At 59.8% G+C, this 25,709-nt stretch overlaps 3 protein-coding genes across 3 annotated transcripts in view; 1 reads left to right on the forward strand and 2 right to left on the reverse strand.

Moving 5' to 3' along the window:
* Positions 1–389: 389 nt before the first annotated feature.
* Positions 390–6,075, forward strand: Pld4 (phospholipase D family member 4). Its single transcript, XM_051196688.1, has 10 exons — positions 390–477; positions 855–1,021; positions 1,372–1,555; positions 1,846–1,966; positions 2,371–2,498; positions 3,923–4,123; positions 4,647–4,786; positions 4,900–5,065; positions 5,149–5,245; positions 5,538–6,075. Exons 1-10 carry the CDS (start codon positions 391–393, stop codon positions 5,738–5,740), a joined length of 1,494 nt encoding a protein of 497 aa, XP_051052645.1. The 5' UTR covers position 390; the 3' UTR covers positions 5,741–6,075.
* A 2,488-nt stretch (positions 6,076–8,563) lies between these two features.
* On the reverse strand, positions 8,564–21,943 carry Ahnak2 (AHNAK nucleoprotein 2). Its single transcript, XM_051196405.1, has one exon. It carries the CDS (start codon positions 21,941–21,943, stop codon positions 8,564–8,566), a length of 13,380 nt encoding a protein of 4,459 aa, XP_051052362.1.
* Positions 21,944–21,986: 43 nt separating this feature from the next.
* LOC127231032 (protein AHNAK2-like) overlaps positions 21,987–25,709 on the reverse strand; it is a 29,824-nt gene continuing 26,101 nt past the window's right edge. Inside the window, exon 12 of the mRNA XM_051196406.1 lies at positions 21,987–25,682. Coding sequence (XP_051052363.1) covers positions 21,987–25,682 — 3,696 coding nt within the window. The remainder of the gene's footprint in view (positions 25,683–25,709) is intronic.

Genomic DNA, 25,709 nt, shown 5'->3' on the forward strand with positions numbered 1-25,709 from the left:
GCTGCCCACCCTGGCACCGAAACAGGGGCCAGCTGGGGAAGGGAAGCAGCTGCCCCTGGCTAATAAGGAGAAATGGATGAGGCCACCAAGGCAGAAACGGCAGTTTCGGACCTGGTTTCATTTGCAGCTGAAACAAGGAACCGAGACTCAAACCCTCAAGACACCCGCATCAGGGGATAGAGGCCAAGGGGCTGGCTGCACACAGCCTGCCTGGGGTCCCCAAGAGGCCACATCTGTGGCCGGCTGCCCGCGGGGTGGAGCCTGGGCTGGTCCTGTCTGAGCTGTGCCTGGCATCGGAATGCTGGAGTGTGCGTCTGTAGGGACTGCCTAAGGAGGCGACACCGTGACCACGGAGCTGGCATTGCTGCTGACACACACTGTTCCCTACAGATGCTGACACTTCTCCAGACAGCAGTGGAGGTCCCTGAGCGTCCCTGCTGTGCTCCGCCGGCTGGTCCACACAGCAGAGCTGCTATGGTAGCACAGGAGAGCCTAAGGGAGGGCTGGCTGGGGACTCGGCCCTCTATAAACAAGTTTGAGCCCAATTTCTAATTAGAGCCACTTTTAGTTTCCTAAATATTAGGTCCTGGGACTTGATTAAGGAGTACAAAGCCAGCCTGGTGCTGCTGCTGGTGGTGGTGGGTGCCGGGCTTGGATGAGGCCACCTGGATGGCTGCAGAGCTTGCCATGCCTCATTACTGCAGAGAGGACCATGAGTCCCAACCTCGGCCTTGCTCTGAGCGTCCCTCATCGCTCCTGGCTCATCCCAATCCCTTCCCAGAAGCCTGGACATGGTAGAGTAGGGAAGGCTGTCCCGGCTGCCAGGAAGGCTGTGGGGATGTGTCCTCCTGCAGGTACTGAGGATGCTGGCTGTAATGGGGCTCATCTTCGTGGCTCTCGTCTTGTTCCTGGGGCAAGTGCTGACTTCTCCCACCAGTCATCAGATGTGCCCCGAGGAAGTGCCCTCCACGTCCTGGCAGGTCCTGGGAGGGGACACTGGGCAGCAGAGTAACTCCTGCCAGTGAGTGAACACCAGGGGCCCCCTTGGGGTTGTGGGGGATGTGTCTTCTCTAGGTGCATCACTCGGTCCCCCGAACAGATGATATAGGTCCCAGAGGGATGGAACCTGGATTTCCCCGAGGGAATTCCTTGTGGCCCCCTCTAGGCCGTTAGCACCCTCACCGTATGGGCCCCATTCCACCACACTTAGGTTTGTGGGGCTAACCCTTCGCATTTCACTGTCCCTGTCCCCTCTGTGCAGCGCGCTGGCTGAGGCCAGTCCCTCCAGCCGGGCACAGGAAGGCAGTGAATAGCTAGCTGACTAGTGGCTCTCAGGGTCATGCCTGGGCCCCTTTTTGGTTCTGTCCCCAGGCTCATCCTTGTGGAAAGCGTCCCCCAGGACTTGCCATTTGCATCCGGAAGCCCTACTGCCCAGCCCCTGGCCCAGGCTTGGCTGCAGCTTCTAGACTCTGCTCAGGAGAGCGTCCATGTCGCCTCATACTATTGGTCCCTCACTGGACCCGACGTTGGAGTCAACGATTCATCTTCCCAGCCGGTTGGTCCTCGGTTTTGCGTTCTAGTTTGGTCTTTTGCACTCAAGTCAGGCTTCTGTCGGTACGGAGCACAGACAAACCCAGGGCTCAGCTCTGGGCTTGGGATGGCATAGAGCAGCAAAGCCAGCCCCACCCCAAGTAGCTTTTGGGGGTAGAGGGACTTTGATAGAGCACTTGGCGGTGCATGGTGTCATTTATTTGGCTTCTAGTCATGGGACAGGACTTGGCCTACCTTGGACCGTGGGCAGAGGACTAGCCTGGGGCAGCTTCTCATGCTAGCCTGGCCTTACAGGGAGAGGCCCTTCTACAGAAGTTTCAACAGCTCCTGGTCAGGAACATCTCCCTGGCAGTGGCCACCCACAGCCCAGCGTTGGCCAACACATCCACTGACCTCCAGGTCTTGGCTGCCCACGGTAGGTGTCTACACGCGGGGCTCTCCAGCACCATGTGGCTGGCACTATGGGACAAGGCCCAAGACCAGCAGGGTTGCAAGGTGTGTGGAAAAGTTTCTCTATCTGCTAGGACCCTGGAGGACTTGAGCCCAGGGCCCACAGGCCAGAGAAGGGGGATTTAGATAAAGCCTTGGGGTAGAGGCTACAGTGAAAAACACAAGGCAGTAGGCATAACCATCACCAAAGCTCTGGAGCTGGACTGCCTAGAGGCGTCTACAGTCAGCCTGCACCTTGGTCTCCTCACCCACAACAGCCTTGAGCAGTATGGTGGTTCTGAGGGTAAATGAGGGAACTCAAAAGTACATCTGTTAGGCTGCCCTGAAGCCAGAGTTAAAGAGCCAGCTCTGTCTGTCTGTCTATCACAGGCGCCCAGATACGACACGTCCCCATGAGGCAGTTTACCAGAGGTGTCCTACACTCCAAATTCTGGGTGGTGGATGGGCGGCATGTCTTCGTGGGCAGTGCCAACATGGACTGGCGGTCCCTGACGCAGGTGGGTTCTAAGACCCGGGGATGGGAGGCTCTCTGTCCCCAGGGCTGTTTGTGTCCTCAAAGCTGGTATTGTGAGAAGTTAGCAAACAGAAGCTTGGGTCACATGTTGCTTTTGTCATGCCTCCATAGTGGGGACTCCTCACAGAGTTGGTTCCACCAGGTATAAGATTTTACATGATCTTGCACTCCAGCCCTGGAACTGCATTTAAGAACTTGGGCAGACACTCAGGCCAATGCTCTCAGGAAAAGCACAGCTTGGTGTTGGGGAGACAGCTCAATCATAAGAGGCTGAGTTCTAGCCCTAGAATCCATGTACAAAGCTGGGTATGGTAGCAAATACTTGTAGTTCCAGTGCAGGGGGAAGTAGAGACTGGTGGATCCCTGGGGATCACTGGCCAGACCGCCTACCAGCAAGCCCCAGGTCCCAGGGAGAGTCCTTGCCTCAAAAAACAAGATGGAGAGCTGAAGAGATGGCTCCTCAGATAAGAGCACTGACTGATCTTCCAGAAGCCTGAGGTTCGATTCCCAATAGCCGCATGGTAACTCACAGTAAACTGTAACTAGTTCCGGGGATCTGATGCCTTCTTCTGGCCTCTGTAAGCACCAGGCACACACAGACACACATGTAGGCAAAACATAGCCATGCTCATAAAATAATAATAACAAGGTGGACACTTCTGGAAGGATGACAACCTGAGGTTGTCTTCAGGCTTCCACACATGCATGTGTACCTGGACACACTTGCTCACATGTACACACACACACACACACACACACACACACACACACACACACGATTGCAGATTGAAGAGCCTGAGACTTTCTAGAAGGCATTCCAAAGGCTTGAGTTGTGGCTCAGTAGAACAGTACGTGATTAGCAACTGCACATCCCGAGGTCCAATCTATGTCAACATGTGTGCACACGTACACACACACACACACACACACACACACACACACACGTTAGTACAAATGGTAGATATAAGCATAACATCAGCAGTTACTACTTGATTGAATTCAACAATTTGTTGTTGTTGTTGTTTTGTTTGTTTGTGTTTTGCTTTTTCGAGACAGGGTTTCTCTGTAGGTTTGGAGCCTGTCCCGGAACTCTCTTTGAAGACCAGTCTGGCCTCGAACTCACAGAGATCCGCCTGCCTTTGCCTCCCCAGTGCTGGGATTAAAGGCGTGCGGCTTTAACAATGGTTTTGTTTCCTTTGTGTATTCACACATTTTCTACTGTATTTGCTCTTGAGCACTGGAACAGTGTTAAGGAAAACAGGGACCCTGGTACCCTACCCCACCTGGAGCTGATGCTGCCTAGTGGCTGCCAGCTGAACAGGGATTGCACCCTGCTTTGCATCCCCGGTGACCCCCACACAGCCCCAGGGGGTATTTGCTCTCCCCGTCTGACCCTGATCCCTGCAGGTGAAGGAGCTGGGTGCGATCATCTACAACTGCAGCCAACTGGCTCAAGATCTTGAGAAAACATTCCAGACCTACTGGGTGCTAGGGACTCCCCATGCTGTCCTCCCCAAGACCTGGCCTCCGAACTTCTCGTCCCATATCAACTTCTTCCATCCCTTGCGGGGTCTCTTTGATGGGGTTCCCACCACAGCCTACTTCTCGGTAAGTCGGCAAACCCTGGGGCTGCTGCAGGAGGCAGACTCCACACTAGGGCAGGAGGCTGGGCCAGCACCAGCTGTGGGACTGGGGTGCCGGGAGGTGGCAGACCTGAGGACCTGGGGCTCTCAGGGAGTTTGGGGGCCACAAGGCAGTGGCTGGGCTCTAGGGATGGTAGGGTAGCCCCCGAGCATTGATTACTCTTTGTCTGAGGGAAGGCAGGCAATCTGCCAGAGCAGAGCAGTCCCCAAGCTGGCCCAGAGATTGGTCCAGAGCAGGGGCTGCAGCAGAAGGCGCAAAGCCTACTTATGTGTGCGGAGCCCACTGGAGAGTAATCTGCTTCCCAAGCAGGGCAGGCTGCGGGACAGTTAGGCCAGCCCCCTGGGCTGCCTCCATGCCTCTCAGCACATGGATTTCTTAGGGTCTTGCTGAGTGTGTAGTGTGTGCGGCAGTGTCATGAACCCAGGAAGAGCCCGCTGCAAGGGTGGTAGTTAGGGGCGATGTTCTGAGAGATGCGTCTCCACTGCAGGCCTCCCCACCCTCACTCTGCCCCCATGGCCGTACCCGGGATCTGGATGCAGTGCTAGGAGTGGTGGCGGATGCTCGCGAGTTCGTCTACGTCTCAGTGATGGAGTACTTCCCGACCACGTGCTTCACTCGTCCTGCCAGGTGGGTCTGGATGAGGTCCGCCCTCCTGATTGGCGGCTCCTGGGCAGTTTTCCTCCAGCTGAGAGCCCTACTCCTGCTGGTTCCAGGCAGAACACTTGATGCCCTCTTTCTAGGTACTGGCCCACACTGGACAATGCACTACGGGCAGCGGCCTTCAACAGGGGTGTGCACGTGCGCTTACTGGTCAGCTGCTGGTTCAATACAGACCCCAACATGTTCACTTATCTGAGGTCCCTGCAGGCTTTCAGCAACCCCTCGGCTGGCATCTGGGTGGATGTGGTAAGAAGCTGATCTTGTGGGTTGGGGGAAAAGGAAGTTCTGCCCCCACCCTGCCCAACCTAACTCACTCCTATTCCCGGAAGAGAGTCTTCATCGTGCCTGTGGGCAATCACTCCAACATCCCATTCAGCCGTGTGAACCACAGCAAGTTCATGGTCACAGACAAGGCAGCCTACATAGGTGAGTGGCTGAGATGGGGCTCAGGAGGACAGAGGGCTGGGTGAGGGAGGTGCACTCGAATGTTCCAGGCATCGTGCAAGTAGCCCAGCTTGCCACGAAGCCCTAAGCACTGAAGCCCAGGACACTGGTAAAGAGCTGACCGTGCCTGTCACGTGAGGGGCTGCTTGACAGCAGTCCGATGACAGCAGAGTAGTCAGTGTTCTGAGCTGTCCCTCAGCCCGCGGTGAGGGCCACGGCACAGGGTGGACCGCAGAGGGCATAGTCTCGGGGACAACCGTCTTTCTCTCTCTAGGTACCTCTAACTGGTCGGAGGACTATTTTAGCAGCACCTCTGGTGTAGGCCTGGTTGTCAGTCAGACGAACCCTGATGCCCATCCAGGTGTGACCCCGGTGCAGGAGCAGCTGAGGCAATTGTTCGAACGTGACTGGAGTTCCCGCTACGCTATGGGCCTGGACAAACAGGTCCCGAGCCAGGACTGTGTCTGGCAGGGCTGAGGCTTGACCCCTCAGACTCTGGCCTGCTGCTCTAGGTGGACACCAGGCTTCCATTCACTCAGGCTCAGAGACTGAGAAATCAAAAGTCTGTTACTTGGGGGCCTGAGATTGTCATCTGGCAAATGGCCGCTGATAGAGCTCTGGGTAGCTTTTAAATTAAGGACAGCCTAAAGCAGAGGAAGGCCCATAGCAATATGGAAAGAAAGCAACTACACGTAAGTGACCCCAGAACCCAGCTGCCCCTCTCTGGCCTAACCATGATGAGTTGCTATGACTGTCCAGCTGCAACCCCCAATAAAGTCCTGCCACTGGCTTGCAGGCCCGACCCAGGTCAAGAGTAGTTCTGTGTCATTTGTCCCCTCCCCCGACTCGTTTGGGGTGTGTGTACATATTCATATGTTTGTGTGGGCCCACGTGCCACGCCTGTATAATGACCATAGGTTGCCACTTCAGTTTTTCAGACAGGGTCTCCCTCTGAACCCAGGGCTTGCTGGCTAGGCTAGACTAGCTTGTCAACAGGCCCCGGGACTGCTTCTACCTCCCCAGCATTGAATTACAGGGCTCTTGGTTAAACCCCCGTGCTAGAGATCTGAATTCAGGTTCTCATGCTTCCACAGCAGGAACTTTTCCTACTGTGCATGGGTCCTGGTTTCCTGCCAGTCTCCCGAGTGCATGCATGAAACTCTTTGTCATGACTGCACACACAGGCCTCTCCTCCTGCCCAGGCAAGGATTCTGCCTGCAAGTACCCTATGTCAGGGTACATACAATGGACATAAATTCACCTACAATGGACATAAATTCACCTACAATGGACATAAATTCACCCCTAGGCCCATGTCTATCAGGGACTCCTCTGGGGGTCCCTCGTTGGGTACCCCCAAACAGCAATGCTGCCTCATAAGCAAAGTGTCCCATTGAGTGTTCCCACACCGGCAGCAACGTCTTTATTCCCTAGGGCGCCCCAAAGGCTTCATAAATGCCATCGCTCCAGCTAAGCCCTGTGCTCATGAAAGGAGTCTTGTCCAACCCCCTCAGACATGCTCCAGGAGAGCTGAGGCCTGTTGTGCTCACCCAGCTCCCAGATAACTGACATACAGCAATCATGGCAACTTCAGTGGCTCCTATCCTTCTATCTGAAGATGACGCAGCCCCTGCTTACATCTGATGGCAACCCTGGGGAACCTTGAGCAGAAGCTCACCTCAGACAGCCGGGACTGCTACCCTTAGAAGCCAGGGATCATAACTGTGTGCTAGACAGACACTCTCTATAGTGCCATTGGGCACAGATCAAGTTTGGCTGATGTTTGTAAGTCAGGCCAGAGGGAGGCTAGGTACTCTGGGCAAGAATGATCAACTGACCAGCTTTCCAGAACGTTCTGTCTCAACTTGGATAACACTCCCATACTGCATGGCCATCCGTGGGGACATGGAAAGAAGAGCCCAACCACTCTGGGCTCTCCCTGGCCCCTCCCCATTATATGCCAGCTGCCACCCTTCTGGCCTCTCAGGGCATCCTTGGGAGCGGCCAGCACTCTCCTTGCCCAGTCTTCCAGGGTAGCTCAGTCAGGCCCCCGGCCATCCTGTCTGTGTGGGTCAGGAGGGAGCAGGGTCCAGGGTCCAGCGGCCCCCTGGGAACAATGACTTCCAGCAGGGCTTCAGCAGGCAGTTGGGGGTTGCAGTGAAACCCTGACCTGGCTGGCTCTACAGATATGGACTTACTACAGACTGCTGGAAACCTCTTGGGTGAAAGCAGCTTCTGATGATGGGCAGAGCCCCCAGCTGAGCCTCCAGGTCCCTGTTGTCCCTACTCTGTGTCTCAGGCTCCATCCTAGCACTGAGGACTGGATGGAAGGAAGGGTACCCTATCGTGAACTCAGGGCCCCCGATTTCCTCCTTTGTATCCACTGAGGTCCCTGGACACGGGTGTAGACAAACACATGGGAAGGGGCAGCCACTCTAAGGTCAATCAACCTCAGCTCTGGCTTCTGGAGTCACACAGTAGAGATGGAGAATGCTTAGAAGGGCGAGGGTAAATGAGGCTCCTAGAACAAAAGACCTCGGCAGGCTGGACCACTGCTTTTATCCTTTCCTTTATTGCCCAGTAGGAGGTGACTGTGTGAGCTGCAGTCAGCACTTGAGCTCAGGAGCCAGAGCAAAGGGCTTATACACACCCGGGGGGGGGGGGGGGATAGTCGCACACTGGCAGGCCGGTAGACAAAGACACACATGCCACAGTCTAATGGCAAACCCGTGTCTGCACCCTAATGGGTGACCCACAGTTGTCACAGAGCGCCTTCAGCCGCAGGTCAGACCTTTCTGCCACACAAACTCATTGCCATAGTCAGCGTCGCAAAGCCTTGCCATTAGTGAAACAGTCAACGTAGGAAGACGGTCCATGAGCAAGAGGGTAGTGGGGTTTCCCAGGACACACCACACTCTGCTGACAGGAAAGCCGAGTGCATGAAGAGGCAGCAGAGGACAGCAAAAGCTGCTGCTGCCCACAGACGTGGCAGCTTCAGGGGCGACCCTGTCTCCTGGCATTGGGCAGCCTCTTGGGACTTGCACCACAAAGGCCAACAGAGTTCTCCAGCAGTAACTCTCAGGCAGGGGCAGTTCTGAGGCCCTCGTCGCTTCCAAAGCTTGAAAGCAATGGGAAGGTTGAGAGGTGTGACGCAGGAGTGCTATTCACTTCTGCTTGGGTTTCCGGCCCGTGGATCACGGTCTACAGCGTGCATTCTGGGGTGTGGCGCTTTTGCAGTGCCCAGCCCCAGACTTCCCACTTAGGTTGCTTGTCTCTCCCACCGACTCTGAGGTCTGGACCTCATTTGGCCGCAGGCCTGGGTGTAGACCTGTCACCGGTGTCGGTGTCGCTAGCCTGTTCCAACAGTGCTAGTTCTGTTCTTGCAGCGGACGCCACAATTGCTTTGGAACCAGGCGTGGCACTTGTCACCCCAGGCTTGGCTTCCTCCTCCTCCTCCTCTGGAGAGAAGCTTTCTCGGGCATCAAAAAAGGTGACAGTTTCTTCCTGGGATTTTGGCTCTGCCTGACCCCCCTCACCTTTGCTGCTTCTGCTCTTCTTGGTAGGTGAAGAGAACCCTAACTTGGGGAACCGGAACCAGCCGGCCTTCTCCTGCTTCCTGGGCAGTTCGGGGTCCAGCTGAGCTGCAGGCTGCATGTGGACAGGATCAGGTCTTTGGGTGGCGTCTCCAGAACCAGCATCCATCTCTCCCACAGAGGAGAACCCAATGCTTGGGAGCCAGGACCACAACAGGCTGGCCTTCTTGCCGTCTGGCTTCTGTTTTGTAGCCGCTTCAGGGGTCTTTACCTCCTGGCTGTCCTCAGGAAACTCAAGAATCTCTGCTGGTTCCTCATCAGAGGTGTTGTCTGCAAGCTGGGGCCCAGGAGGCACCTCGGGTACGGGGGACATCGGTGGCACGTCAGCGCAGGAAGAAATCATCTCAAATGGTTCGCCGGCATCAGGTGGGATGTCCCCAGAAATGGAGTGTCTCCCTGCAGCACCTGGCATGGGACCTCCACCCAAGTCCTCCTGTGCCTGGGAGTCGGGAATCTCTGTGTACACGCTAGCCTGCACAGGGGGCTCTGGGATTTTCACCTTCAGCAAAGAAAACCCGTAAGAAGGAGTCTGAATTGCAGAAGCCGGAATCTCTGACTCCCTCACGATCTGAGTCGAAAAGGCTTGGCATGCAGAGGAACCAGCACCCTCTCGTTCCACCCTGTGCCAAATGGTGACGTCTTGACTCTCAGCTTGAGACCCCTGAATGTGCACTCTGACCTTAGAAATCGGGGATTCTTCCAAGGATTGTTCAAGGCTTGCTGGTGGCCCTCTGGGATCCTCAGCTCCTGTCTTTAGAAGGCTGGCTTCCCAGAACCCAGGGCCATCTTTATGCGTGGTACTGTCAATGCCAACCTCTGCACATTGCATCTCTCTCACCACAGGGAAGAATACATCAGCCTCAGAGCCAGAAGCATCAAAGGAGAACTTAGGTACCTTTAGTTTGGGGAATGTTACAGTCAACACGGAACCCTCCCAGATCGGATGCGTGCTCACCACAGAGACGTGGGATGGCGCATCAGTGAGGGAAGCCTTCAGTCTCACAGGCCCTTGGGGCTGGGAAGGCAGGTCCGCCATTCTAGCGTCCACCTCAGCAAGAATGTCTCCTCCTGGCCCAGGATGCTGCTGCTTGCCTGTTCCTTCTGGAGGAAGCTGCGTTTCTGAGACTCTCACACCAGACACCCCTAGAGAGAAGGACTCTTTAGCCACATGGGTCCCTAACTCAGGGCTGGGCATTGCAGCACTGGAGCTGTGCAGCATAGAACCTGTTCCATGGAGATCACGTTTTACAACATCGGCATATGTAGGGCTCTCTGGGCTCCTCACATGGGCCCCTTCCTCTGGGGACCCCAGGGAGACTTCTGCTTCTAAGCGTTTGCCGATGACTGGAGTCGGCGTCTGAGTAGCTTCCTGTTCCCCAGTTCCATCTCGCTCCCTGGATGAGGAGCGTCTGAAACCAGGAACTCGGAACTTGGGCATTTTGAACCAGCGCTCATGGGAGTCTGTTGACATCTCTTTTGCTACGGGAGCCATGTCAGGGCTTTCCATGGCTGGGGTGTCATGCCCTTGTGTACAGGATGGTAGCACGTCTCCCATTGCAGGTGTTGTGAGTTTCCCAAGTGACTGGCTTGCAGTCACACCCACCAGCATATGACTCTTGCTGTCAACTCTGACATCCGGGACCCCTTGGGAAGGCAGAAGATCAGCTTTGGACCCAGTAGCCTCTACTGTCATGGGGAGGGAGCTGATACAGGGCTCTGTAGTAGTGACGTCTTTTGAAAGAGGGTCCCCAACATGGGTATCACTGACAGTGGTTTGTAGAAATACCAACTCATCTCCAGCTGTGGTACCCACTAGTGAAGGCTTCACATCGCCCTGTGGGATGCCGGGTCTCCCCTTGGGACCCTTGATCTTGGGTAGTCCAAGGCGTGGCATGGAAAAACTGAGCTTGCGGCTTCTGCCTTTCTCAGATTCCTTCTCCACAGATGAATGCATCTGAGAACCCCCAACTGCAGTATCTGTTTCCACCACAGACAGAGCTAAAGAAGGCAAAGGGTCCACCTGCAAGGACTCACAATCATCAGAGGACCGTGCCTGCTTCTTAGGAGACAAATTAAATGGATGTAGCTTGATGCCGGGCAATTTAAAGGACCTTCCCTTTCCTTCCGGGTCCGTTGCTTCAAGTTGAAAACTACTTGCGGACTCGCTTGAGATTCTCTCAGAATCACGTGAAACAGGGGGATCAGAAGTCACAACCTCGGAGGACACAGAATCTCCCACGCTTTGGGGAATGAGGGAAGGACAAAGGACAGGATCAGGCATGGAAAAGTCACATGGAACAGAGGATGGAGGAAGAGAAACTACGAATTTTGGTTTATGGAACTTTGGAAAGAATATGCGAGCATTAGAAGAAGTAATTGGAAAAGAAAATGAGGGGCAGGAAACAACAGCCGCATTAGAAAGGCCGTCAACATCAGGCGAGGATACCGCCAACTGAGGGTCTATCAGCTCACCTTTGGAGCACTTCTCATCCACCTTAGTGTCCTTCAGGTCCCCCTTGCATATCTTGAGGCTGGGCATCTCTCCCTTGGGCAGTTGGCCCTTGAGGCCGTAACCTGCTGCAGCCTGTGCGGGCATCTCTGCATCTGGCAGCTGGCCCTCGGGCAGCTTCACGCCCACCTGGCCGGCCTTTACCTCCAGTTCGGCGGACGGCAGCTGAATGCTCAGGTCAGGGGTCTTGAGGTCGCCCTGCACTGAGGGTAGAGTCACGTCTGCCTCTAGCTTAGGGGCAGCCACGTCCAGGGAGGCCTCCACGGAGGGCTTGCCAGGCGAGGACACCCCGAAAGAGGGCATCTTGAATTTGGGCATCTTGAACTTGCTGTCTTTGGCGGCCACGTCCTTGTCGGCCAAGTCAAGGTCCCCCTCCGGCTTTGCTCCAAGGACCTGGATGTCCACGGCGACGCCGGGCATCGACCCCTCCACGTCTGGGCCGCTCAGCTCACCCTTGGGGCCCTTCACGTCAAATTTGGGAGCCTTCAGGTCCACGTGGGGGCCCTTCAGGTCCACCTTGGGCATCTTGAGGCTAGGCATCTCTACCTTGGGCAGGTGGCCCTTGAGGCCGTAACCTGCGGCAGCCTGAGCGGTCAGCTCTGCATCTGGCAGCTGGCCCTCGGGCAGCTTCACGCCCACCTGGCCGGCCTTAACCTCCAGTTCGGCGGACGGCAGCTGAATGCTCAGGTCAGGGGTCTTGAGGTCGCCCTGCACTGAGGGTAGAGTCACGTCTGCCTCTAGCTTAGGGGCAGCCACGTCCAGGGAGGCCTCCACGGAGGGCTTGCCAGGCGAGGACACCCCGAAAGAGGGCATCTTGAATTTGGGCATCTTGAACTTGCTGTCTTTGGCGGCTACGTCCTTGTCGGTTAGGGTCAGGCCGAGGTCCCCCTCCAGCTTTGCTCCAAGGACCTGGATGTCCACGTCGATGCCCGGCTGGGACACCTCCACGCCCGCGGCTCTCAGCTCACCCTTGGGGCCCTTCACGTCAAATTTGGGAGCCTTCAGGTCCACGTGGGGGCCCTTCAGGTCCACCTTGGGCATCTTTAGGCTGGGCATCTGCACCTTGGGCAGGTGGCCCTTGAGGTCCGATCCTGAAGCAGCCTGAGCGGTCAGCTCTGCATCTGGCAGCTGGCCCTCGGGCAGCTTCACGCCCACCTGGCCGGCCTTTACCTCCAGTTCGGCGGACGGCAGCTGAATGCTCAGGTCAGGGGTCTTGAGGTCGCCCTGCACTGAGGGTAGAGTCACGTCTGCCTCTAGCTTAGGGGCAGCCACGTCCAGGGAGGCCTCCACGGAGGGCTTGCCAGGCAAGGACACCCCGAAAGAGGGCATCTTGAATTTGGGCATCTTGAACTTGCTGTCTTTGGCGGCCACGTCCTTGTCGGCCAAGTCAAGGTCCCCCTCCGGCTTTGCTCCAAGGACCTGGATGTCCACGGCGACGCCGGGCATCGACCCCTCCACGTCTGGGCCGCTCAGCTCACCCTTGGGGCCCTTCACGTCAAATTTGGGAGCCTTCAGGTCCACGTGGGGGCCCTTCAGGTCCACCTTGGGCATCTTGAGGCTAGGAATCTCTACCTTGGGCAGGTGGCCCTTGAGGCCCGATCCTGAAGCAGCCTGAGCGGTCAGCTCTGCATCTGGCAGCTGGCCCTCGGGCAGCTTCACGCCCACCTGGCCGGCCTTTACCTCCAGTTCGGCGGACGGCAGCTGAATGCTCAGGTCAGGGGTCTTGAGGTCTCCCTGCACTGAGGGTAGAGTCACGTCAGCCTCTAGCTTAGGGGCAGCCACGTCCAGGGAGGCCTCCACGGAGGGCTTGCCAGGCGAGGACACCCCGAAAGAGGGCATCTTGAATTTGGGCATCTTGAACTTGCTGTCTTTGGCGGCTACGTCCTTGTCGGTTAGGGTCAGGCCGAGGTCCCCCTCCAGCTTTGTTCCAGAAGCCTGGATGTCCACGTCGATGCCCGGCTGGGACACCTCCACGCCCGGGGCTCTCATATCACCCTTGGGGCCCTTCACGTCAAATTTGGGAGCCTTCAGGTCCACGTGGGGGCCCTTCAGGTCCACCTTGGGCATCTTTAGGCTGGGCATCTGCACCTTGGGCAGGTGGCCCTTGAGGCCCGATCCTGAAGCGGCCTGAGCGGTCAGCTCTGCATCTGGCAGCTGGCCCTCGGGCAGCTTCACGCCCACCTGGCCGGCCTTTACCTCCAGTTCGGCGGACGGCAGCTGAATGGTCAGGTCAGGGGTCTTGAGGTCGCCCTGCACTGAGGGTAGAGTCACGTCTGCCTCTAGCTTAGGGGCAGCCACGACCAGGGAGGCCTCCACGGAGGGCTTGCCAGGCGAGGACACCCCGAAAGAGGGCATCTTGAATTTGGGCATCTTGAACTTGCTGTCTTTGGCGGCCACGTCCTTGTCGGCCAAGTCAAGGTCCCCCTCCGGTTTTGCTCCAAGGACCTGGATGTCCACGGCGACGCCGGGCATCGACCCCTCCACGTCTGGGCCGCTCAGCTCACCCTTGGGGCCCTTCACGTCAAATTTGGGAGCCTTCAGGTCCACGTGGGGGCCCTTCAGGTCCACCTTGGGCATCTTGAGGCTAGGCATCTCTACCTTGGGCAGGTGGCCCTTGAGGCCCGATCCTGAAGCAGCCTGAGCGGTCAGCTCTGCATCTGGCAGCTGGCCCTCGGGCAGCTTCACGCCCACCTGGCCGGCCTTTACCTCCAGTTCGGCGGACGGCAGCTGAATGCTCAGGTCAGGGGTCTTGAGGTCGCCCTGCACTGAGGGTAGAGTCACGTCTGCCTCTAGCTTAGGGGCAGCCACGTCCAGGGAGGCCTCCACGGAGGGCTTGCCAGGCGAGGACACCCCGAAAGAGGGCATCTTGAATTTGGGCATCTTGAACTTGCTGTCTTTGGCGGCCACGTCCTTGTCGGCCAAGTCAAGGTCCCCCTCCGGCTTTGCTCCAAGGACCTGGATGTCCACGGCGACGCCGGGCATCGACCCCTCCACGTCTGGGCCGCTCAGCTCACCCTTGGGGCCCTTCACGTCAAATTTGGGAGCCTTCAGGTCCACGTGGGGGCCCTTCAGGTCCACCTTGGGCATCTTGAGGCTAGGCATCTCTACCTTGGGCAGGTGGCCCTTGAGGCCGTAACCTGCGGCAGCCTGAGCGGTCAGCTCTGCATCTGGCAGCTGGCCCTCGGGCAGCTTCACGCCCACCTGGCCGGCCTTAACCTCCAGTTCGGCGGACGGCAGCTGAATGCTCAGGTCAGGGGTCTTGAGGTCGCCCTGCACTGAGGGTAGAGTCACGTCTGCCTCTAGCTTAGGGGCAGCCACGTCCAGGGAGGCCTCCACGGAGGGCTTGCCAGGCGAGGACACCCCGAAAGAGGGCATCTTGAATTTGGGCATCTTGAACTTGCTGTCTTTGGCGGCTACGTCCTTGTCGGTTAGGGTCAGGCCGAGGTCCCCCTCCAGCTTTGCTCCAAGGACCTGGATGTCCACGTCGATGCCCGGCTGGGACACCTCCACGCCCGCGGCTCTCAGCTCACCCTTGGGGCCCTTCACGTCAAATTTGGGAGCCTTCAGGTCCACGTGGGGGCCCTTCAGGTCCACCTTGGGCATCTTTAGGCTGGGCATCTGCACCTTGGGCAGGTGGCCCTTGAGGTCCGATCCTGAAGCAGCCTGAGCGGTCAGCTCTGCATCTGGCAGCTGGCCCTCGGGCAGCTTCACGCCCACCTGGCCGGCCTTTACCTCCAGTTCGGCGGACGGCAGCTGAATGCTCAGGTCAGGGGTCTTGAGGTCGCCCTGCACTGAGGGTAGAGTCACGTCTGCCTCTAGCTTAGGGGCAGCCACGTCCAGGGAGGCCTCCGCGGAGGGCTTGCCAGGCGAGGACACCCCGAAAGAGGGCATCTTGAATTTGGGCATCTTGAACTTGCTGTCTTTGGCGGCCACGTCCTTGTCGGCCAAGTCAAGGTCCCCCTCCGGCTTTGCTCCAAGGACCTGGATGTCCACGGCGACGCCGGGCATCGACCCCTCCACGTCTGGGCCGCTCAGCTCACCCTTGGGGCCCTTCACGTCAAATTTGGGAGCCTTCAGGTCCACGTGGGGGCCCTTCAGGTCCACCTTGGGCATCTTGAGGCTAGGCATCTCTACCTTGGGCAGGTGGCCCTTGAGGCCCGATCCTGAAGCAGCCTGAGCGGTCAGCTCTGCATCTGGCAGCTGGCCCTCGGGCAGCTTCACGCCCACCTGGCCGGCCTTTACCTCCAGTTCGGCGGACGGCAGCTGAATGCTCAGGTCAGGGGTCTTGAGGTCTCCCTGCACTGAGGGTAGAGTCACGTCTGCCTCTAGCTTAGGGGCAGCCACGTCCAGGGAGGCCTCCACGGAGGGCTTGCCAGGCGAGGACACCCCGAAAGAGGGCATCTTGAATTTGGGCATCTTGAACTTGCTGTCTTTGGCGGCTACGTCCTTGTCGGTTAGGGTCAGGCCGAGCTCCCCCTCCAGCTTTGTTCCAGAAGCCTGGATGTCCACGTCGATGCCCGGCTGGGACACCTCCACGCCCGGGGCTCTCATATCACCCTTGGGGCCCTTCACGTCAAATTTGGGAGCCTTCAGGTCCACGTGGGGGCCCTTCAGGTCCACCTTGGGCATCTTTAGGCTGGGCATCTGCACCTTGGGCAGGTGGCCCTTGAGGCCCGATCCTGAAGCGGCCTGAGCGGTCAGCTCTGCATCTGGCAGCTGGCCCTCGGGCAGCTTCACGCCCACCTGGCCGGCCTTTACCTCCAGTTCGGCGGACGGCAGCTGAATGCTCAGGTCAGGGGTCTTGAGGTCGCCCTGCACTGAGGGTAGAGTCACGTCTGCCTCTAGCTTAGGGGCAGCCACGTCCAGGGAGGCCTCCACGGAGGGCTTGCCAGGCGAGGACACCCCGAAAGAGGGCATCTTGAATTTGGGCATCTTGAACTTGCTGTCTTTGGCGGCTACGTCCTTGTCGGTTAGGGTCAGGCCGAGGTCCCCCTCCAGCTTTGTTCCAGAAGCCTGGATGTCCACGTCGATGCCCGGCTGGGACACCTCCACGCCCGGGGCTCTCAGCTCACCCTTGGGGCCCTTCACGTCAAATTTGGGAGCCTTCAGGTCCACGTGGGGGCCCTTCAGGTCCACCTTGGGCATCTTTAGGCTGGGCATCTGCACCTTGGGCAGGTGGCCCTTGAGGCCCGATCCTGAAGCGGCCTGAGCGGTCAGCTCTGCATCTGGCAGCTGGCCCTCGGGCAGCTTCACGCCCACCTGGCCGGCCTTTACCTCCAGTTCGGCGGACGGCAGCTGAATGCTCAGGTCAGGGGTCTTGAGGTCGCCCTGCACTGAGGGTAGAGTCACGTCTGCCTCTAGCTTAGGGGCAGCCACGACCAGGGAGGCCTCCACGGAGGGCTTGCCAGGCGAGGACACCCCGAAAGAGGGCATCTTGAATTTGGGCATCTTGAACTTGCTGTCTTTGGCGGCTACGTCCTTGTCGGCCAAGTCAAGGTCCCCCTCCGGTTTTGCTCCAAGGACCTGGATGTCCACGGCGACGCCGGGCATCGACCCCTCCACGTCTGGGCCGCTCAGCTCACCCTTGGGGCCCTTCACGTCAAATTTGGGAGCCTTCAGGTCCACGTGGGGGCCCTTCAGGTCCACCTTGGGCATCTTGAGGCTAGGCATCTCTACCTTGGGCAGGTGGCCCTTGAGGCCCGATCCTGAAGCAGCCTGAGCGGTCAGCTCTGCATCTGGCAGCTGGCCCTCGGGCAGCTTCACGCCCACCTGGCCGGCCTTTACCTCCAGTTCGGCGGACGGCAGCTGAATGCTCAGGTCAGGGGTCTTGAGGTCGCCCTGCACTGAGGGTAGAGTCACGTCTGCCTCTAGCTTAGGGGCAGCCACGTCCAGGGAGGCCTCCACGGAGGGCTTGCCAGGCGAGGACACCCCGAAAGAGGGCATCTTGAATTTGGGCATCTTGAACTTGCTGTCTTTGGCGGCCACGTCCTTGTCGGCCAAGTCAAGGTCCCCCTCCGGCTTTGCTCCAAGGACCTGGATGTCCACGGCGACGCCGGGCATCGACCCCTCCACGTCTGGGCCGCTCAGCTCACCCTTGGGGCCCTTCACGTCAAATTTGGGAGCCTTCAGGTCCACGTGGGGGCCCTTCAGGTCCACCTTGGGCATCTTGAGGCTAGGCATCTCTACCTTGGGCAGGTGGCCCTTGAGGCCGTAACCTGCGGCAGCCTGTGCGGGCATCTCTGCATCTGGCAGCTGGCCCTCGGGCAGCTTCACGCCCACCTGGCCGGCCTTAACCTCCAGTTCGGCAGACGGCAGCTGAATGCTCAGGTCAGGGGTCTTGAGGTCGCCCTGCACTGAGGTTAGAGTCACGTCAGCCTCTAGCTTAGGGGCAGCCACGTCCAGGGAGGCCTCCACGGAGGGCTTGCCAGGCGAGGACACCCCGAAAGAGGGCATCTTGAATTTGGGCATCTTGAACTTGCTGTCTTTGGCGGCTACGTCCTTGTCGGTTAGGGTCAGGCCGAGGTCCCCCTCCAGCTTTGTTCCAGAAGCCTGGATGTCCACGTCGATGCCCGGCTGGGACACCTCCACGCCCGCGGCTCTCAGCTCACCCTTGGGGCCCTTCACGTCAAATTTGGGAGCCTTCAGGTCCACGTGGGGGCCCTTCAGGTCCACCTTGGGCATCTTGAGGCTAGGCATCTCTACCTTGGGCAGGTGGCCCTTGAGGCCGTAACCTGCGGCAGCCTGTGCGGGCATCTCTGCATCTGGCAGCTGGCCCTCGGGCAGCTTCACGCCCACCTGGCCGGCCTTAACCTCCAGTTCGGCGGACGGCAGCTGAATGCTCAGGTCAGGGATCTTGAGGTCGCCCTGCACTGAGGGTAGAGTCACGTCTGCCTCTAGCTTAGGGGCAGCCACGTCCAGGGAGGCCTCCACGGAGGGCTTGCCAGGCGAGGACACCCCGAAAGAGGGCATCTTGAATTTGGGCATCTTGAACTTGCTGTCTTTGGCGGCTACGTCCTTGTCGGTTAGGGTCAGGCCGAGGTCCCCCTCCGGCTTTGCTCCAGAAGCCTGGATGTCCACGTCGATGCCCGGCTGGGACACCTCCACGCCCGGGGCTCTTATATCACCCTTGGGGCCCTTCACGTCAAATTTGGGAGCCTTCAGGTCCACGTGGGGGCCCTTCAGGTCCACCTTGGGCATCTTTAGGCTGGGCATCTGCACCTTGGGCAGGTGGCCCTTGAGGCCCGATCCTGAAGCAGCCTGAGCGGTCAGCTCTGCATCTGGCAGCTGGCCCTCGGGCAGCTTCACGCCCACCTGGCCGGCCTTTACCTCCAGTTCGGCGGACGGCAGCTGAATGCTCAGGTCAGGGGTCTTGAGGTCGCCCTGCACTGAGGGTAGAGTCACGTCTGCCTCTAGCTTAGGGGCAGCCACGTCCAGGGAGGCCTCCACGGAGGGCTTGCCAGGCGAGGACACCCCGAAAGAGGGCATCTTGAATTTGGGCATCTTGAACTTGCTGTCTTTGGCGGCCACGTCCTTGTCGGCCAAGTCAAGGTCCCCCTCCGGCTTTGCTCCAAGGACCTGGATGTCCACGGCGACGCCGGGCATCGACCCCTCCACGTCTGGGCCGCTCAGCTCACCCTTGGGGCCCTTCACGTCAAATTTGGGAGCCTTCAGGTCCACGTGGGGGCCCTTCAGGTCCACCTTGGGCATCTTGAGGCTAGGCATCTCTACCTTGGGCAGGTGGCCCTTGAGGCCGTAACCTGCGGCAGCCTGTGCGGGCATCTCTGCATCTGGCAGCTGGCCCTCGGGCAGCTTCACGCCCACCTGGCCGGCCTTAACCTCCAGTTCGGCGGACGGCAGCTGAATGCTCAGGTCAGGGGTCTTGAGGTCGCCCTGCACTGAGGGTAGAGTCACGTCTGCCTCTAGCTTAGGGGCAGCCACGTCCAGGGAGGCCTCCACGGAGGGCTTGCCAGGCGAGGACACCCCGAAAGAGGGCATCTTGAATTTGGGCATCTTGAACTTGCTGTCTTTGGCGGCTATGTCCTTGTCGGTTAGGGTCAGGCCGAGGTCCCCCTCCAGCTTTGTTCCAGAAGCATGGATGTCCACGTCGATGCCCGGCTGGGACACCTCCACGCCCGCGGCTCTCAGCTCACCCTTGGGGCCCTTCACGTCAAATTTGGGAGCCTTCAGGTCCACGTGGGGGCCCTTCAGGTCCACCTTGGGCATCTTTAGGCTGGGCATCTGCACCTTGGGCAGGTGGCCCTTGAGGCCCGATCCTGAAGCAGCCTGAGCGGTCAGCTCTGCATCTGGCAGCTGGCCCTCGGGCAGCTTCACGCCCACCTGGCCGGCCTTTACCTCCAGTTCGGCGGACGGCAGCTGAATGCTCAGGTCAGGGGTCTTGAGGTCGCCCTGCACTGAGGGTAGAGTCACGTCTGCCTCTAGCTTAGGGGCAGCCACGTCCAGGGAGGCCTCCACGGAGGGCTTGCCAGGCGAGGACACCCCGAAAGAGGGCATCTTGAATTTGGGCATCTTGAACTTGCTGTCTTTGGCGGCCACGTCCTTGTCGGCCAAGTCAAGGTCCCCCTCCGGCTTTGCTCCAAGGACCTGGATGTCCACGGCGACGCCGGGCATCGACCCCTCCACGTCTGGGCCGCTCAGCTCACCCTTGGGGCCCTTCACGTCAAATTTGGGAGCCTTCAGGTCCACGTGGGGGCCCTTCAGGTCCACCTTGGGCATCTTGAGGCTAGGCATCTCTACCTTGGGCAGGTGGCCCTTGAGGCCCGATCCTGAAGCAGCCTGAGCGGTCAGCTCTGCATCTGGCAGCTGGCCCTCGGGCAGCTTCACGCCCACCTGGCCGGCCTTTACCTCCAGTTCGGCGGACGGCAGCTGAATGCTCAGGTCAGGGGTCTTGAGGTCTCCCTGCACTGAGGGTAGAGTCACGTCTGCCTCTAGCTTAGGGGCAGCCACGTCCAGGGAGGCCTCCACGGAGGGCTTGCCAGGCGAGGACACCCCGAAAGAGGGCATCTTGAATTTGGGCATCTTGAACTTGCTGTCTTTGGCGGCTACGTCCTTGTCGGTTAGGGTCAGGCCGAGGTCCCCCTCCAGCTTTGTTCCAGAAGCCTGGATGTCCACGTCGATGCCCGGCTGGGACACCTCCACGCCCGGGGCTCTCATATCACCCTTGGGGCCCTTCACGTCAAATTTGGGAGCCTTCAGGTCCACGTGGGGGCCCTTCAGGTCCACCTTGGGCATCTTTAGGCTGGGCATCTGCACCTTGGGCAGGTGGCCCTTGAGGCCCGATCCTGAAGCGGCCTGAGCGGTCAGCTCTGCATCTGGCAGCTGGCCCTCGGGCAGCTTCACGCCCACCTGGCCGGCCTTTACCTCCAGTTCGGCGGACGGCAGCTGAATGCTCAGGTCAGGGGTCTTGAGGTCGCCCTGCACTGAGGGTAGAGTCACGTCTGCCTCTAGCTTAGGGGCAGCCACGTCCAGGGAGGCCTCCACGGAGGGCTTGCCAGGCGAGGACACCCCGAAAGAGGGCATCTTGAATTTGGGCATCTTGAACTTGCTGTCTTTGGCGGCTACGTCCTTGTCGGTTAGGGTCAGGCCGAGGTCCCCCTCCAGCTTTGTTCCAGAAGCCTGGATGTCCACGTCGATGCCCGGCTGGGACACCTCCACGCCCGGGGCTCTCAGCTCACCCTTGGGGCCCTTCACGTCAAATTTGGGAGCCTTCAGGTCCACGTGGGGGCCCTTCAGGTCCACCTTGGGCATCTTTAGGCTGGGCATCTGCACCTTGGGCAGGTGGCCCTTGAGGCCCGATCCTGAAGCAGCCTGAGCGGTCAGCTCTGCATCTGGCAGCTGGCCCTCGGGCAGCTTCACGCCCACCTGGCCGGCCTTTACCTCCAGTTCGGCGGACGGCAGCTGAATGGTCAGGTCAGGGGTCTTGAGGTCGCCCTGCACTGAGGGTAGAGTCACGTCTGCCTCTAGCTTAGGGGCAGCCACGACCAGGGAGGCCTCCACGGAGGGCTTGCCAGGCGAGGACACCCCGAAAGAGGGCATCTTGAATTTGGGCATCTTGAACTTGCTGTCTTTGGCGGCCACGTCCTTGTCGGCCAAGTCAAGGTCCCCCTCCGGTTTTGCTCCAAGGACCTGGATGTCCACGGCGACGCCGGGCATCGACCCCTCCACGTCTGGGCCGCTCAGCTCACCCTTGGGGCCCTTCACGTCAAATTTGGGAGCCTTCAGGTCCACGTGGGGGCCCTTCAGGTCCACCTTGGGCATCTTGAGGCTAGGCATCTCTACCTTGGGCAGGTGGCCCTTGAGGCCCGATCCTGAAGCAGCCTGAGCGGTCAGCTCTGCATCTGGCAGCTGGCCCTCGGGCAGCTTCACGCCCACCTGGCCGGCCTTTACCTCCAGTTCGGCGGACGGCAGCTGAATGCTCAGGTCAGGGGTCTTGAGGTCGCCCTGCACTGAGGGTAGAGTCACGTCTGCCTCTAGCTTAGGGGCAGCCACGTCCAGGGAGGCCTCCACGGAGGGCTTGCCAGGCGAGGACACCCCGAAAGAGGGCATCTTGAATTTGGGCATCTTGAACTTGCTGTCTTTGGCGGCCACGTCCTTGTCGGCCAAGTCAAGGTCCCCCCTCCGGCTTTGCTCCAAGGACCTGGATGTCCACGGCGACGCCGGGCATCGACCCCTCCACGTCTGGGCCGCTCAGCTCACCCTTGGGGCCCTTCACGTCAAATTTGGGAGCCTTCAGGTCCACGTGGGGGCCCTTCAGGTCCACCTTGGGCATCTTGAGGCTAGGCATCTCTACCTTGGGCAGGTGGCCCTTGAGGCCGTAACCTGCGGCAGCCTGAGCGGTCAGCTCTGCATCTGGCAGCTGGCCCTCGGGCAGCTTCACGCCCACCTGGCCGGCCTTAACCTCCAGTTCGGCGGACGGCAGCTGAATGCTCAGGTCAGGGGTCTTGAGGTCGCCCTGCACTGAGGGTAGAGTCACGTCTGCCTCTAGCTTAGGGGCAGCCACGTCCAGGGAGGCCTCCACGGAGGGCTTGCCAGGCGAGGACACCCCGAAAGAGGGCATCTTGAATTTGGGCATCTTGAACTTGCTGTCTTTGGCGGCTACGTCCTTGTCGGTTAGGGTCAGGCCGAGGTCCCCCTCCAGCTTTGCTCCAAGGACCTGGATGTCCACGTCGATGCCCGGCTGGGACACCTCCACGCCCGCGGCTCTCAGCTCACCCTTGGGGCCCTTCACGTCAAATTTGGGAGCCTTCAGGTCCACGTGGGGGCCCTTCAGGTCCACCTTGGGCATCTTTAGGCTGGGCATCTGCACCTTGGGCAGGTGGCCCTTGAGGTCCGATCCTGAAGCAGCCTGAGCGGTCAGCTCTGCATCTGGCAGCTGGCCCTCGGGCAGCTTCACGCCCACCTGGCCGGCCTTTACCTCCAGTTCGGCGGACGGCAGCTGAATGCTCAGGTCAGGGGTCTTGAGGTCGCCCTGCACTGAGGGTAGAGTCACGTCTGCCTCTAGCTTAGGGGCAGCCACGTCCAGGGAGGCCTCCGCGGAGGGCTTGCCAGGCGAGGACACCCCGAAAGAGGGCATCTTGAATTTGGGCATCTTGAACTTGCTGTCTTTGGCGGCCACGTCCTTGTCGGCCAAGTCAAGGTCCCCCTCCGGCTTTGCTCCAAGGACCTGGATGTCCACGGCGACGCCGGGCATCGACCCCTCCACGTCTGGGCCGCTCAGCTCACCCTTGGGGCCCTTCACGTCAAATTTGGGAGCCTTCAGGTCCACGTGGGGGCCCTTCAGGTCCACCTTGGGCATCTTGAGGCTAGGCATCTCTACCTTGGGCAGGTGGCCCTTGAGGCCCGATCCTGAAGCAGCCTGAGCGGTCAGCTCTGCATCTGGCAGCTGGCCCTCGGGCAGCTTCACGCCCACCTGGCCGGCCTTTACCTCCAGTTCGGCGGACGGCAGCTGAATGCTCAGGTCAGGGGTCTTGAGGTCTCCCTGCACTGAGGGTAGAGTCACGTCTGCCTCTAGCTTAGGGGCAGCCACGTCCAGGGAGGCCTCCACGGAGGGCTTGCCAGGCGAGGACACCCCGAAAGAGGGCATCTTGAATTTGGGCATCTTGAACTTGCTGTCTTTGGCGGCTACGTCCTTGTCGGTTAGGGTCAGGCCGAGGTCCCCCTCCAGCTTTGTTCCAGAAGCCTGGATGTCCACGTCGATGCCCGGCTGGGACACCTCCACGCCCGGGGCTCTCATATCACCCTTGGGGCCCTTCACGTCAAATTTGGGAGCCTTCAGGTCCACGTGGGGGCCCTTCAGGTCCACCTTGGGCATCTTTAGGCTGGGCATCTGCACCTTGGGCAGGTGGCCCTTGAGGCCCGATCCTGAAGCGGCCTGAGCGGTCAGCTCTGCATCTGGCAGCTGGCCCTCGGGCAGCTTCACGCCCACCTGGCCGGCCTTTACCTCCAGTTCGGCGGACGGCAGCTGAATGCTCAGGTCAGGGGTCTTGAGGTCGCCCTGCACTGAGGGTAGAGTCACGTCTGCCTCTAGCTTAGGGGCAGCCACGTCCAGGGAGGCCTCCACGGAGGGCTTGCCAGGCGAGGACACCCCGAAAGAGGGCATCTTGAATTTGGGCATCTTGAACTTGCTGTCTTTGGCGGCTACGTCCTTGTCGGTTAGGGTCAGGCCGAGGTCCCCCTCCAGCTTTGTTCCAGAAGCCTGGATGTCCACGTCGATGCCCGGCTGGGACACCTCCACGCCCGGGGCTCTCAGCTCACCCTTGGGGCCCTTCACGTCAAATTTGGGAGCCTTCAGGTCCACGTGGGGGCCCTTCAGGTCCACCTTGGGCATCTTTAGGCTGGGCATCTGCACCTTGGGCAGGTGGCCCTTGAGGCCCGATCCTGAAGCGGCCTGAGCGGTCAGCTCTGCATCTGGCAGCTGGCCCTCGGGCAGCTTCACGCCCACCTGGCCGGCCTTTACCTCCAGTTCGGCGGACGGCAGCTGAATGCTCAGGTCAGGGGTCTTGAGGTCGCCCTGCACTGAGGGTAGAGTCACGTCTGCCTCTAGCTTAGGGGCAGCCACGACCAGGGAGGCCTCCACGGAGGGCTTGCCAGGCGAGGACACCCCGAAAGAGGGCATCTTGAATTTGGGCATCTTGAACTTGCTGTCTTTGGCGGCTACGTCCTTGTCGGCCAAGTCAAGGTCCCCCTCCGGTTTTGCTCCAAGGACCTGGATGTCCACGGCGACGCCGGGCATCGACCCCTCCACGTCTGGGCCGCTCAGCTCACCCTTGGGGCCCTTCACGTCAAATTTGGGAGCCTTCAGGTCCACGTGGGGGCCCTTCAGGTCCACCTTGGGCATCTTGAGGCTAGGCATCTCTACCTTGGGCAGGTGGCCCTTGAGGCCCGATCCTGAAGCAGCCTGAGCGGTCAGCTCTGCATCTGGCAGCTGGCCCTCGGGCAGCTTCACGCCCACCTGGCCGGCCTTTACCTCCAGTTCGGCGGACGGCAGCTGAATGCTCAGGTCAGGGGTCTTGAGGTCGCCCTGCACTGAGGGTAGAGTCACGTCTGCCTCTAGCTTAGGGGCAGCCACGTCCAGGGAGGCCTCCACGGAGGGCTTGCCAGGCGAGGACACCCCGAAAGAGGGCATCTTGAATTTGGGCATCTTGAACTTGCTGTCTTTGGCGGCCACGTCCTTGTCGGCCAAGTCAAGGTCCCCCTCCGGCTTTGCTCCAAGGACCTGGATGTCCACGGCGACGCCGGGCATCGACCCCTCCACGTCTGGGCCGCTCAGCTCACCCTTGGGGCCCTTCACGTCAAATTTGGGAGCCTTCAGGTCCACGTGGGGGCCCTTCAGGTCCACCTTGGGCATCTTGAGGCTAGGCATCTCTACCTTGGGCAGGTGGCCCTTGAGGCCGTAACCTGCGGCAGCCTGTGCGGGCATCTCTGCATCTGGCAGCTGGCCCTCGGGCAGCTTCACGCCCACCTGGCCGGCCTTAACCTCCAGTTCGGCAGACGGCAGCTGAATGCTCAGGTCAGGGGTCTTGAGGTCGCCCTGCACTGAGGTTAGAGTCACGTCAGCCTCTAGCTTAGGGGCAGCCACGTCCAGGGAGGCCTCCACGGAGGGCTTGCCAGGCGAGGACACCCCGAAAGAGGGCATCTTGAATTTGGGCATCTTGAACTTGCTGTCTTTGGCGGCTACGTCCTTGTCGGTTAGGGTCAGGCCGAGGTCCCCCTCCAGCTTTGTTCCAGAAGCCTGGATGTCCACGTCGATGCCCGGCTGGGACACCTCCACGCCCGCGGCTCTCAGCTCACCCTTGGGGCCCTTCACGTCAAATTTGGGGAGCCTTCA

Source organism: Phodopus roborovskii, unplaced genomic scaffold (assembly GCF_943737965.1).
Source record: "Phodopus roborovskii unplaced genomic scaffold, PHOROB, whole genome shotgun sequence".
Lineage (NCBI taxonomy): Eukaryota > Metazoa > Chordata > Mammalia > Rodentia > Cricetidae > Phodopus > Phodopus roborovskii.

What these genes read in the sequence shown, in the direction of transcription:
- Pld4 (XM_051196688.1), top strand. Translation starts at nt 391, where the DNA reads ATGCTGACACTTCTCCAGACAGCAGTGGAGGTCCCTGAGCGTCCCTGC. An exon ending in ACTGGCGGTCCCTGACGCAG is followed by an intron (nt 2,499 to 3,922) that starts GTGGGTTCTAAG and finishes TGATCCCTGCAG; the next exon opens with GTGAAGGAGCTGGGTGCGAT. An exon ending in CTGGCATCTGGGTGGATGTG is followed by an intron (nt 5,066 to 5,148) that starts GTAAGAAGCTGA and finishes TATTCCCGGAAG; the next exon opens with AGAGTCTTCATCGTGCCTGT.
- Ahnak2 (XM_051196405.1), bottom strand. Translation starts at nt 21,943, where the DNA reads ATGCCCAAATTCAAGATGCCCTCTTTCGGGGTGTCCTCGCCTGGCAAG.